This window comes from Stegodyphus dumicola, chromosome 1, assembly GCF_044657685.1.
Source record: "Stegodyphus dumicola isolate Sdum_Otavi_A_Nest chromosome 1, ASM4465768v1".
In the NCBI taxonomy this organism is placed as follows: Eukaryota; Metazoa; Arthropoda; class Arachnida; order Araneae; family Eresidae; genus Stegodyphus; species Stegodyphus dumicola.
The window spans coordinates 39,473,682-39,487,467 of record NC_140768.1 but is presented as its reverse complement, the minus strand read 5'-3'; the positions used below and the strand labels follow the sequence as shown (position 1 = coordinate 39,487,467).

The window sequence follows — 13,786 nt, the reverse complement described above, 5'->3', positions numbered from 1 at the left end:
TGACTGGGGTTTTTTTCTTTCCTTAAAAGTCTCAAACTCTGTACAAGGCATGAGTGCGAGGGAAAAACAGGCCTGCATTTAGAAGTTAGAATTGATGTTTAAGGCATGTTTACTATTAAAATAAAATTTATCTGCTAAAATTGGGGTTCATTCACCTTTTTATTTAGGGCTCCGATGCACTCTGGCTGAAATCATAATTTATCTGAAAAACTGAGAAGTACCGGAGCCAGTCTCCGGTGCAATTTAAGCTCTGTATATATATATATATCCCCCTTATCCGGCCTTTATTTTCGCAATTGTTGGTAGTAGTCATATACTTCTAATTACAGAAGTATTTTAAATGATGAAAATAATCATGTTTTGGCAATGCCAAATTTAAAAAATAATTAATTTTTGACAAATAGTAAAATTTAACTTTTAATGCAGTCTCTCAGTTCCTATATTTCTGAGAAAATTTTACAAACTTTAAGAAAAAATTGTAAGAAGTTTGACTCCTGTATGGTAAAAATTAACTGGGATATTTAATTTGAAAATTTACAATTCTTTATGTCATTTTTCAACTTGCTTTGAAGGACTAGTAAATTAAGTTACACTAATTCAAGGAAATAAGTTTAAATAAAATGCAGCAAAAAATGTATATAATTTAATAAGCCATACAAAGAAAGCATGGGATGTCCACAACAGATTTTTTTTATATAAAAATGCAAGAAATAGAAATTCAGTGATTTAGTAGCAAAATAAAATGAACAGGCATAAAGTAGTAAATAAAAAGATATCAACTTTATTCTAATTAGTTATAAGCATAGAATGGGTCCTTGAAGAAGAAAAGGAATAAAAATACCATATATTTTTTAATCTAAATCAATCTGTGTGTGCATCTAGAAGTGATATTTTGCTGCAGAACATCAGCCCAAACTGAAAACCTTTATATATACCAAATTTTAAATTGCCCATAATTCCAGTTATAGAACTTCAAGTGCAAACAACTGGTCACTTAATTTAGCTAGATGTGTCAGATAAGGTGAAAGCCAAGCTTTTATTCATTTGAAAAATAAGGAATCAATGTTGAAAAATTTGGATGCTGATAAATATGATTATCAGACTACAGTTAAAAAATATGACTACAGTTAAAAAATATGATTAATGTGCATTCAGATTAAATAAAATAAAAGTAATATTTTTTCATTTATTTAACCTATAATACAATTTTTTGTGATCAAATGATCTGTAAATAATTTTGAACTCGTATGTAAGTTGATTCCCAGACTTCAGCAGCAAAAAATTTGATAAAAATTTCTCAGCTTATGCACCAAAATGCTTGGTAAGAAAAATAATAATAATAAAAAATTAAAATATAAGATAATGTTGATTTAAATACTATCCTATAAAAAGTATACTTAAAATATTCACAGAAAGAATGCTTATATAATGTTCAGCAGAAAATTACGAAACCCTAAAGCATCAGCTATAAATAAAGCAAACAAATTTTTTTTTGTGGGGGGGGGGGGGGGTAAAAAAGCTGTGATGAGACAAGATAATAATAGTGATATATTTATAATTTAAATGCATACATGAAACAAATTGTTATGCACATTATTCACAAGATATTTACAAGCATATAATGCATGTTTATACTCATACTTCCTACTTTGTCTTTTATATCAAAGAAAGAAGCAGAAAATATTTAGTTGTATTTCACATACTTGATAAAGAGGGGACTGTGTGATTAAAAAAATACAATATTATGAATTTAAAAATACATAAATAACTTTAAAGCATATAAATAAAAATATGCAGCTACACTTACTATATATGATGAAAAGGTAAGAACAGTACTATGTTTTCCTGTAACAAGCTCTGGATCATCTAATAAATTTGGTGTATAAGTTAAAAGACATGTATGATGACAAAATTTAGAATCTGACCAATCAAATGCTGAAAAAGAAGTTTCTTAATTTCAGTAACAGTAAAAATTAAAAAAATAAAATCATGTATATGTTTCATAATAATAATTTTAAGTGGTAAATAAAAAAAAGGGGGAGGATTTCTTGTTAAACAATATAATACATCAGAAGTTATCTGTTATGCATTATCATATTAAAAATAAAAATAAAATAAATATGTCTACATTAATATTTTATGGGTGATAATTTAAAACTAGATAGATAGACACAGTAATATACTAGAATGGTATAATTCCCCACAATCCATGCATATGATTTATTCATAAAATTAAAGCTGATTTCTGCCTAATTAAAACATCCAGACATATATTATAAATATAAGCCTCTGAAAAAAGCTTGTTATAAATTCTCTGTTTATTAATGATATAAAATTAAAAAAGATCATTATGCCAACATGCAAAACACTGTATAAGCAAACACAACAGTTACAAGTAGCAAATAATTTAAATGATTATCATTCTCAAATTAATAACACATAGTGCTTTAATATTCAGTGAATTGAAAGTATAACTAAGCTTTTGAATTAAATAGTGTGATTTTTTTTCCCAAAAATTATTCTGAAACAGAATATAAATAAAAATAATAGCTAAAGGTTAGTTTAAAACAAATTTTTGAGCATATGCGAAAATATTATATTCTAATAATTAAAAACAGAACTGAAGTCTAACACAAAAAATATTTGAGAATGCAAAGAATCACAAAACAAACCTCTATCATAATTATATGGTGGAGTTGTTGGTTGCTTTGTATAATGAACATTAGAAGTTGCCGGATCAAAGGAATGACAGCGACTCATATGAGGACATGGAATTGTCAGGTGATCTGTGTCCTGTATTCTGCATTTTGTTTGTGCGTTATTTGATGACAGAAGGCCACTGTATGAAATTTCCTGCAGAAAATAAAATATAAACATAATTATTATATATAGTTCTTTATTTAATAGCAGTAATAATTTACAATATTCTATATTTACTATTAAAAAGGAGTTCATACTGGAAAGAAACTCCAAATTGCATTTACAATTGAAAAAGGACAATTGCTTTTATTTTTCTAAAAACTGGTTCATTCTTTTTCATATCAAATTTAAATAATGTTTGTAGTACTATTTTTTGTAGTAATTTAAATAATGTTTGTAGTACAGAGAGGAAAAAAAGATCACTGATTTCTGCCAGTTATTAACTTGTTACACTAAAATTAGTCATAGAATAAATAACTTCAGTAATACTTTGTATATTACAATATAGTATAAGAAGTACTAGAAACTTTTGTCAGTTATTAATTGGTGTTACATTTCATGTTCAGAAATTTGAAAATCCACTTTCACAATAAAAAATTAATAAAACAGAGATACTTAGTGCTTGAAGCAACTAATACAACAGACTTTTATTCCCTACTATTTTTTAGACACAAAATAAGTATCATCTTTTGATAGATATAAGAAAAAGAAAAAAATAACTTTTGCCCCTGAAGAAGTTTTATCAGTTTTTTCATGAAATGAATAGAATTTTATTCAAAATCTATGTCAGTATATGACTGCTTTCTTTTTGTTTAATTTTAAAGATCATGGTCATTAAATTAAGTGTACTGGCAACAATAAAAGGTTGGTTACTATTGTGCTAATATATTATAATACAAAATATAATACATATGTTTGTAGTACTACAGTTAAGACATCTTTTTAATATAATAAATACATTAGTAACCAATAATAAAAACTGCATTTATTCAAACTACAGGCCAACTTAAATATTCATTAATAAATTACATCTTCAGCGACATTAAGTTTAATGATTTTTAGAAATTAATGGAAATGCAATATACTTTAATAAACAAGAATTCACTTTTAGTTTATTAGGTAATTTTTTTAAAAAATAATTATAATATTACATTAGCTAGTTCTGGATGAAATAACACAAAAGTTTTAGATTTGGACCCATTTGTAGTTTAAATATCTCTCCACAATATAAAATTCTATATCTTATCAATATCACCAATGAGAAGCTCTCCTGAATTCCTGATCTTTCTGTAAATGAACATGGGATTTTTAAACTGCTGATGCCAAATGCTTGATTTCATTTCTTAATAAAATTAATATTTTATAAAAACAAAAAGATCTATATGTTACGATACACTCACTTGATTAGTGTCACAAAATCATAGTTGTGTTTAAATTGTTCACCATATGATTTTGTTACTTGAAATTTGAGAGTTAAAAAATTTCAAACAATAAGCAATTTTTGGCTTTTTTTGCCCCAGTAATTTCTTTTTTTCTTTTTTCTTTTTTTTTTTTTAACATTGAAAGGTGAGCTAAACAAAGCTATAAAAATATGTAAATCATTTCCCACATTTTACAAGGGTAAATGAACAAAGTGTGAATCTAGTATCTTCTAAAACAATAAATACCATTATGCATTAAATACTATTAAATGATCTTTTTACTTGTTCTAAAAACAACAAAATTTCCTACTTTTCATTCATACATTTATATTTTATCATTTATTGAAAAAAATTATAAGAGACTAAGATATTAAAAGTGAAATACATACTTGTCCTTCATGTACACGGTATCCCAATGCTGCTAATAAATTTAATGGATCAGATTCATCGTTTATGGCAGACAATGGGCAATTGCCTGATGCTTGACGCCTTCGATTATTATCTTGCTTAAAGTCAGACCTATAAAGCAAATACTTCTTCAGAAATTTAGTTTTACGTTTATACAGAGTAATTTTAATTTACGATTACATAAAACAATTTTAACTTTCAAAGGGATCAAACTCTTCACATATAATTTGAGTTAGTTTTATGAAAGCAAATTACTCTTTGCTACAAAAATGAAACCTTTAGCATCTAATAAATGTTAAAAAAAAAAAAAAAAATATTAATTACCTTGAACTGTGATGCTTTGCATATCGCAAACATGAGAAAACAATGAAAGGAACTTTATGTGAAGATAAAAGGACAATCCTGTTAAAAAACGGTTAAAATCCTGTTAAAAATATTAATAATTGAAAGCAAAATATATTTTAATATATATTTTAGTTGTTGAGTGGGAGAGTTTTGGCACTCTCCAAAACTTGGCAATTTAAAACAGCTGTCTATCCATCTATGTTTGATTAGGTTAGGTTTACTGATTAAGGCAGCCCACTCACTGGAATCAAACCCATGTGTTCAATGACTTTATCACTTGGCCATAGTAGGCCATCTATGTTTGGAGCCGGCCTTGTTACTGTACATAAAATAATAAATGTTGTGTAGACACACAACTTCTTAATACAATTTTTAGCTCATCTATGCTTAATACAGTACAATAAAAATAACCACAATTTTTAGCTCATCTATGCTTAATACAGTACAATAAAAATAACCACAATTTTTAGCTCATCTATGCTTAATACAGTAAAATAAAAATAACCACAATTTGTAGCATGAAATGAGAATATGTGAACTATTATCGTTTTTTACACTTATTTTCTTTGAAGTAGAAATACAGATCTTTCTAATATTTTTCTTAAATTGATACTGACGAAAATAAAAATATTAGGACTTGATTATTGATCCAGAATTCCCTTCGGAGCAAATTTTCTGTTAATAAGAAATACGTCTACCTAGCTTTTCTTCAGCCCTTTCACAACAAGCACCAGTAACACCCAGTGTCCAACAGATATTTCACACTAGTTAATACTCGTTATATCTGTTCTCCATTAGATGCATCACATTGGGTAGTGATTTTTGCATTTATGATATGCGAATTGGATACCATGCATAAAGTTCTCGATACAAGTAAAGTGCACTTGTTTTTCTACATGCTACATTATCATACACATTACCAACTCAATTTATTATTGGCTTACTAATAGCTAGTTTTGCCAGCATGAAAGGGTTTAAAACTGCTATGAATTAGTGTTTCAGGAGTGTATAATTAAATTAAATGGTAACTGTATTTCTCCACAATTTGCTTATGGATTTCAGTCAATGATGAAAAGTATTTTATAAAAAAGGACTGTATAACTTTTCTAATGATAGTTATTTATTTGGTGACATTGAAATCTGCAATGCTACGGATTGAGTAATAAAACGCCAATTTTCGCGGCCAAATGCGCTGTCAAAAAATATTCTTTTTTACACTAAAATAAAGCTCTATAATTTTTTTCACTTTTAGCTAATTATTAAAATGTGAAAGACAGCAGTATATCATTAATTAGAAAAAATAACAACTTAAAAAATTACTATGAAATAAAAAAGAAATCATAAGAAAACTATGAAAATTTCAAATTAAAGACCAGAAGAATTTGCCATTAAAAATGAAAAGTACTATTTTAAAATGTAAGACCATTAAAAAGGACAGGTAGAGAGAGGGAGGAAAATTATGATTTCGTACAAGCTGTGTGGCATACGGCAATGCCGTCCAGTAATTACAACAAAGCTGCAAATGTTATAAAAATGATCAGTAATATATTACAATTTAACTGTATTTTAATTTATATTATTAAAGTTAAATAGACGCTTTACTAATCAATAAGAGAACGAATAAAGCTGAAAGACAAACTGAGGATTTTCATGCTTTGCCAAACAATAATGCTTTGAGAATCAGGTACACACATAAATTAAAGATTATATGTTTGGTACAGTGCCACTTGCCAAGGGCTGCTCCTAGATTCTTTCTTTCTTGCCTATTGATTTCAGATGCATGATTGTGTCTACGGATTTTAATTCACAAACAAGGGTTTACAGATTAAGTAAGAACAACATTTAATATGTTATAAAAGAATAAATAAATAAAATAAAATTATTCAAATAAAAAATGGTAATAAAATACAAAATACTTAATTATGACTAATATAAGATTATACATGAAATGATACAAATTGCTTTTGCCATGAGAAATTTATTACCCTGATCTACTCCTACATTTTACATTTAAAAGGCCAACAAAACTTTTCTAGAGTTTGTATTTTTTCTTGCAATATGATTCATTACAAATAACCTATCTGTTAAAACTGTACTGTTAACATTACTGTGACCTGGAGCTATACTGTATATAACATTTCAAGACACTTTTACATTTAAAAGATATTTTCCAGTTAAATAGAAGGCTCAGCAGAGGTATTTCTTATTTCCAGTGCATAGAGCTCATACAATATTAAATTTTATTACTTCACCTTAAGCAGTGATGGGGTTCAACCAGTTCATTCCAGTTCGACATAAATAAATTCCTTCCTAAAAATTCTGTTTGGCAAATTATATGCTAAAATTAATTGTAATATTTATTTAAGCAATTGATACCTATTCAGCAGTAAAATTTACCATTTATTTTGGGAAAAAAAAAAAAACAGTTTTTAAAATGTTCTAACCTAATCTCTTTCTAAGGCTATGTATTTAAAGTATACTAATGTTAAATATGGTAAATAAAAAAAAAGGACCATGAAAGATATAATTTTAAGACTCCAGGACACAAAATTAAAAAAAAAAAAAAAATTTTTTTTTTTTTTTTTTTTTTTTTTTTTTTTTTTTTAGGGGGCTGAAGAGAAGAGAAATCTTTCTAAGTTTTGTCTGGAAACTAATTTCGAAAAACGAAGTACACACAAAGAATGCCATACCTTTTCCAAGTTCTAAGACGAATGAAAGTATTAAAGATCTGTATTTTCTTGAAAAATAATATGTGGAGTTAACATTTCAGAAAATATGTCTCAGAAAATCTATGCGAAATGCTAAAATAAAATAATTTTTAGTTTGACATTTCCAGATTACCTTTCATCTTGTACATCCCGAAGAGATTTACAGAATCTAACTTCTAAGCCACCAGGACATGAGGTATCTGATAAACTTGAAGAAGTATGTCTGCTACATAAACCTGCTCTCAAAGAGAAGAAATGTTAGAATGCTTATGTGCTTATATGCCTAACAGTGACTTATATTTCTAGTCATGCAACTTTATACATCTACACAAAAAACAAATTATTAAATAAAATTAATAAATATTTTACATACAGAAATTTCTCGATATACGTACATTAATACAGAAGCTTCCTCTAAATTAGAGTAAAAAATTTAAGACATTACTTATGCTACAGGAAAAAAAATTAAAAAGAAATGATTACTAACCTAAGCTTTCGACACTGTTATACTGAACTTGTGAACGCTCATGTACAGTTAATGTAGGTTTCTTTTTAGAACTCAGGAATTTGGATTTCGTTTCAGCAACAAAACTGTGAACTCTGAAATGAAGAGAGGAGAACATTCAAATTGACATTCATAATATTATAGTAAAAAACAAATGACGCAATTATTATAAAATAACAATAAATACCCCCCCCCAAAAAAAAACAGAAGCAAGTAAAATGCAATTTAATTACATAATATCTTTAAATAAGCCTTCATAAAGCTTTAAAGAATATAGAAGTAACAAAGAACACAGGTAGAGATTACTTCAGATTATGGAAGGAATAACGGCTCTGAAATGATGCGTCTTTGAAAAGAACAACTCGTTATTGACAGAATTTATTATTCCTCCGATAAACAGAGTCGTAGCTAGGGTTTTCAGCGCCCAGGGACAACTGAAGATTTCGCACCCCCTACTGCTTGCCAAGGATGGAAAACATTTAATTCTAAAATGTCGTAACATCAGTTTGGCGCCCCTTGGATTCTGCGCCCAGGAACAGATGCCCCCCTCTAGCTACGCCCCTGCCGATAAAGGATTTTTATTCATGAAAGAAGTGGAAAGCTGTTAGTCTGTAGAGATGTTAGGTATTTCTGAAGCAGGAGCTTGAAGAAATGAGCAACGTCTTCGCCGGAATTTCGAACCACGGGCCTCTCGAATATGTGCCCAGCGTGCTGACCAGTACAGTACGAAGGCACGCTAAGAAGGCGGGAAAAATACCATATATACTCCCCCCTTTAAAGAGCGACTGGGGATCAGGGGACCCAATCGCCAAATCCTGGTTGTGGAAAGATATCATTCACCACCTTTTTTTTTTTAGTTCGGATGCCACTGTAGATTTATTAGGTATTTTTGGAAAGCAGGAAAGATGAAAAATAAGTAATGCCCTCGCCGGGACTCGAACCACGGACCTCTCGAATATGCGTCGAGCGTGCTGACCACTACACTACGAAGGCATGCTAAGAAGGCGGGAGAAATACCCTATAAAGTCTAAATACTGTTACGAATTTGGTATTTAAAAAGCTAATGTTAGTTCAATTATAAATTAAATGGTTTTATTTCTCGCGCAGTGCAGCGCGTGACAAATATTAAAAGAAAGCTAAGTCGGAAAATTGAAAATACAAGAGCGCGTGCATTAAATAAATAAATATCTCTTTTTGATTTCGAGAAAGTACTGGAAAATTCTAGCGCGTGATTTTAAAATCTTATAAAAGGAGGAAAACATCTCAGTTTGGAGGAGTTGCTTAGTTTGTTGTTGTTTAAAAAACTGCTGTTGTTGATTATAGCGAATTCGCGGATTAACTTTCTTTAGCTGTTTTGAATTACGTTCTATTGTACATTTGAGTAGTTAAAAGATAACTACTGTGAGATATTGTAATACTGCATGATAATTTGAGAAAATTTAAGCATTTTTGTTGTGATAATAATAAATTTTTGTTCATTTTTCATCGGAATTGTGCATTCATTTCATAACGAACCCGTACGCACGCAACAATACGAAACTCATCTGTGTTCACCGTTTTTGTTTTTAAGGATAAGATGGTAAATTTAAATAACAAATAATAAATATAAGAACACATAAAAAGATAATTAATTGAAAAATTTAAAGGCCCTTAACCAAATCCTTGTAATTTATTCCATTCCTAAGACCTGCCTTTCTTTATTACTATATAAAACTTTGTAGAAAATTAATTAATGCTTATAAAGAAGCAAAACCCAAAAAAAAATTTCGACAAATTTCTCTTTTATTTGGTCTCACTTTAACAGGCCCTATTTTTATCAAGACTTTTTCCCCAGCGAATCCTTACGTTATCTATTCTAGGATAAAATACAGACTCGATATGATATGGTATTTAGTACAGAAAGTAAAATTGAAAAAGCTGTTAATTTTCATAGCTTAGACTGTAATTGAAATACCACAAGACACTAAACTACACTACAGAAATTTATATTTAATAGTTTGTAATTATCACTTATCGTTAACAGAATTGTGAGAAACATGGTTTTTTTATTTTGTTTTTGGACATGAAGTTTTATGCAACATATTAAATTCTAACGAAAGATTTTCACTCAAAAATTATCTGTCCTTTTCAGATGATGCCGACTGATCCATTAATTGCTATATAATAATCTCATATATAGAAGTTTCCGAAATCTACTAGCATAACACTCCTGAAAATCTGTAAATGCAGGCTCACAGAATTCAAACAAAAATAAATAAATACCGATCCCCAATATCTGGCCGCTCCCCCCAAAAAAACATATTTCTGCGAAAATCTTCAAAGTGTAAGACTTTAGGCACTCTTTTATATCTTATAATGTACAGAAATATTTCCAAACCTCTTCTGCAAAAGTGAAGATTCCCCAGCTGCGACAGAAACACATATTGAAAGCAAACAGTGTTTGATGAAATCAATAACACAGCAGATATTGACAATGCCGCTGGGAATCTGTCGATTCCATGACTGCACAGACTTTTCTTTCATTCTCTACATTTCCTCCAGGACAGGCAAGAAAAAAACAAAGCAGGAAAACCTCGATAATAAATCACTCTCAAAAACGGGATACAAAGTGGCGTATTAAGCAAAATGACTAAAATGGATATAAAGCAGATTTGCTCAATGGACTTAAGTGAAAAGAAAAAAAATTGTTTTAAGCTATATAGTTTTTGTTTGCTTTAAATCAGATGTATGCCCGTTGAACTATCAGGTTCTGATTATTCAGCACCTAGGCTGACTGTCCTATCCCAGTGCAGAAGAAATTTTACGTGAATCCACATTTCGAATTTTTAATGGCAGCATTTGCGGAGATAAGGTTTTTTGAAAGTGTAGCAATAATAATGGTATTTCAAAGCAGGAATAAGATGTCGATTCAATTTATCTGCAAAATTAAGGAGGTGGGAGGATTATTTACCATTAAAAGTACGTTTACCAATAACTGCACTTTTATGGTTATAAAATCGATTTACCAAGCATTATGAATCCGTAAAAGACAATATCAAAAAAGTTAGATACACGAATCAAACAGCAAAAGCTCAAACCATAGAGATAAAGCATAAATAGAATTATGTTCTTTTAGTAGACACGTACGAACCAAAATGGATGACCTCAGTTCAATCACGACAGCTACTAATGCTCATACAAAGAGAATTAGCAACAAACAAAATGCTTTTATTGCTTTTGCACCAGTTCTATAAAAGCAAAGTCTACTTCAGTATAGGATATAAGTCGTAGTCAAACTGAATTTGAGAAGTTGAATATCCACAATTTGATATACTTTCCATACATAAAAAGCTTAATTAGAACCTTTTTGCTAGGAAAATGCCATTTTTTTTAAAACAAATAAAAATAGAAAGATGGAAGATACACCTATACTTGTAATGATCTCAAAAAGCAATAAGTTGATATTAGCACGCTTTTTCCGTTAAGATATTAATAATGGCAGAATTAATGACTCTTGGGGCTGACATTAGAGGGAAAAATGAAAAACAGCAGAGCTTATAATCAACTGCTGATGTTTTTGCCAATCCCTATGAAAAACTGTGATTAGAAAACTTTCAAAGCAAGCAAATAAAAGCATGCCATTTAGAGTTAGTATTTAATATTAGGTTACCATGTAAATAAAATATTTTCTTTTATTATACAGGAGGAAGTTGGCATCATAAATTTATTTTTAAACTACACAGCATTACATGCAAGTCAAAGATAGTCCTTTCTTGCTTGAATGCTTTCAAATACATTCTACCGTTTCATGCATGAAAAGTTTCGCTTTTATAAAATAAATAAAAATTTCCTAAAAGCAAAAAATTAAGACTATGCCGAAGATATATTTTCAAGCTGAGCTATGCCATTTCACACGTGAAATATAATGGATGTCAAGACTTTAGTGCCCCTCCCCTCCTTCAACACCACAAAGGATTGAGAATTCACCGCTTTATTCAAAAAGGAGATTTTGACAAATAAATTTTCAAGCGAAGACTTTTAAAAGAAATGACAAAAGCAATTTCGTACAAGCACGCTCTCATGTCACAGAACTTACATAATACCATTTCAATGTAATAAGTTAAGAAAGCCGTGAAATACTTTCCTGAAGTAGAATACCGTTAAGTAAACTGCATATAATCATCTTTTAATTCAATTCTGATTAAAAAAAATTAACAGACGTTACCGGCAAAGTTTGAAATCCGGCATTCTATAGAATGCCTAGACATTGTATATAATGCCTAAAACTAGCCATCAGTGTATGAAACGATTCATATTTCATACATTTCCTAGAACATTTCACACACTTCCTTTCCTATAGAATGCCTAGGTAAAGCTTAGGTAAAGCAAATAATACTCTTATTTCATACTCTGCCTAAAATCGTCCGGCATTATATACAATGGCTAGGCATTCTATAGAATGCCAGCGTTTCATACTTTGCCGGTAACATAGGTAATTCATAGCACCGTTATTTCCCGCCTTTATTCGAAAGAATTTGTACCGTACAGAGTACAATCGTATACTACCGAAAAGTGAAATAAATTTTTAAATCTTTTAAAATCTTTGGACAGTACGTAATTTAAATGCGACTAATACCAGAGGTAACATAACTAACTTTTGCATGACTGATGAAATATCCCATCCATCACTGACGATTTACCTGTACCTAAAACGTCTTATTATCATCTAACTTGCTTATGATAAGTGATGGAAATCATAACGCCTCACACTGTTCGTGGATTTAAGTTTTTGCAAGACATAACTGAAGCTACAAGTTGGAAGTACAGTTATTGTATCTGAATCTGATTTTAGAATATTGAGCTCCGACGACAAGCCTGAGCAATGAACTTGAGAAACGAGACAAAACTAGGAGAGTTCAATGAGTGCAGGCACACGTGGTCTTGCATTACCTTGATGGAAGCCTTTAAGCGCCGGAACTCAGTTCGACGTCAACACAAACCAACATATGTCCTTGTACACCTTACCGTCGAGAGTTTTACTTTTTCCAGATACTCCTTGTAGATAATACCACGGCAATGTTACCAGATACAAAGCATGATCTTTTTGTTATTCAAGCGCTTTGCGATGCTGCCGACGGGCTCACTGGGCGCAGACCAAACTCCTTTTCGGCCTATGTTATTGAAGTAAATCCACTTTTCATCACAAGTGACGAACTGGTCCAGAATTATTAGCGATTTTCAGTAATTGCAACAAATAAATATAAATTACGCATAATGGCATTTATAAAATGAAGAAACGATGAAAACAGTGAACGAAGTTGATTATATTTTGATCACTTTAGAATGATTTACACTAAGTGTTGATACTAAAATGCAGCCTCACTTTTGCCATTACGTCACTGTTCTTCGGGATTAATGATTATAATGTCTGAAACACATCATCTTACAAAAGGATTTCGCAATGGCCGCTGGAAAAAACACGAAAGGGACTATCCTACTTACTCATTAATTAATTAAATTGAGCTTCATTTGTGCTCAATTTAATTAATTAATGAGAAAATTAAGCTTAAGAAATTGAAAAATTAAGCTTCATTTGTGCTTTAAAAAGCTCACAGAAATTCGTCGTTCATGTCTTTCAAATTTATGGGGGAGGGAAAGAGAAAGAGAAAGATTGATTGCCAGGAAAGGTAACTTTTTCTCTCCCCCCCCCAGGAAGTCAA

The 13,786-nt window shown here is 30.0% G+C and overlaps 1 protein-coding gene and 1 non-coding gene across 2 annotated transcripts in view; both read right to left on the bottom strand.

Moving 5' to 3' along the window:
* LOC118183416 (CDK5 and ABL1 enzyme substrate 2-like) overlaps positions 1-13,786 on the bottom strand; it is a 77,048-nt gene that overhangs the window by 19,189 nt on the left and 44,073 nt on the right. Inside the window, exons 2-7 of the mRNA XM_035352936.2 lie at positions 8,070-8,182; positions 7,716-7,818; positions 4,854-4,931; positions 4,511-4,640; positions 2,673-2,853; positions 1,808-1,935 (exon numbers count right to left, since the gene is read on the bottom strand). Coding sequence (XP_035208827.2) covers positions 1,808-1,935; positions 2,673-2,853; positions 4,511-4,640; positions 4,854-4,931; positions 7,716-7,818; positions 8,070-8,182 — 733 coding nt within the window. The remainder of the gene's footprint in view (positions 1-1,807; positions 1,936-2,672; positions 2,854-4,510; positions 4,641-4,853; positions 4,932-7,715; positions 7,819-8,069; positions 8,183-13,786) is intronic.
* TRNAM-CAU (transfer RNA methionine (anticodon CAU)) lies at positions 9,008-9,080 on the bottom strand. Its single transcript has one exon. It is a non-coding gene; the product is annotated as a tRNA-Met (tRNA).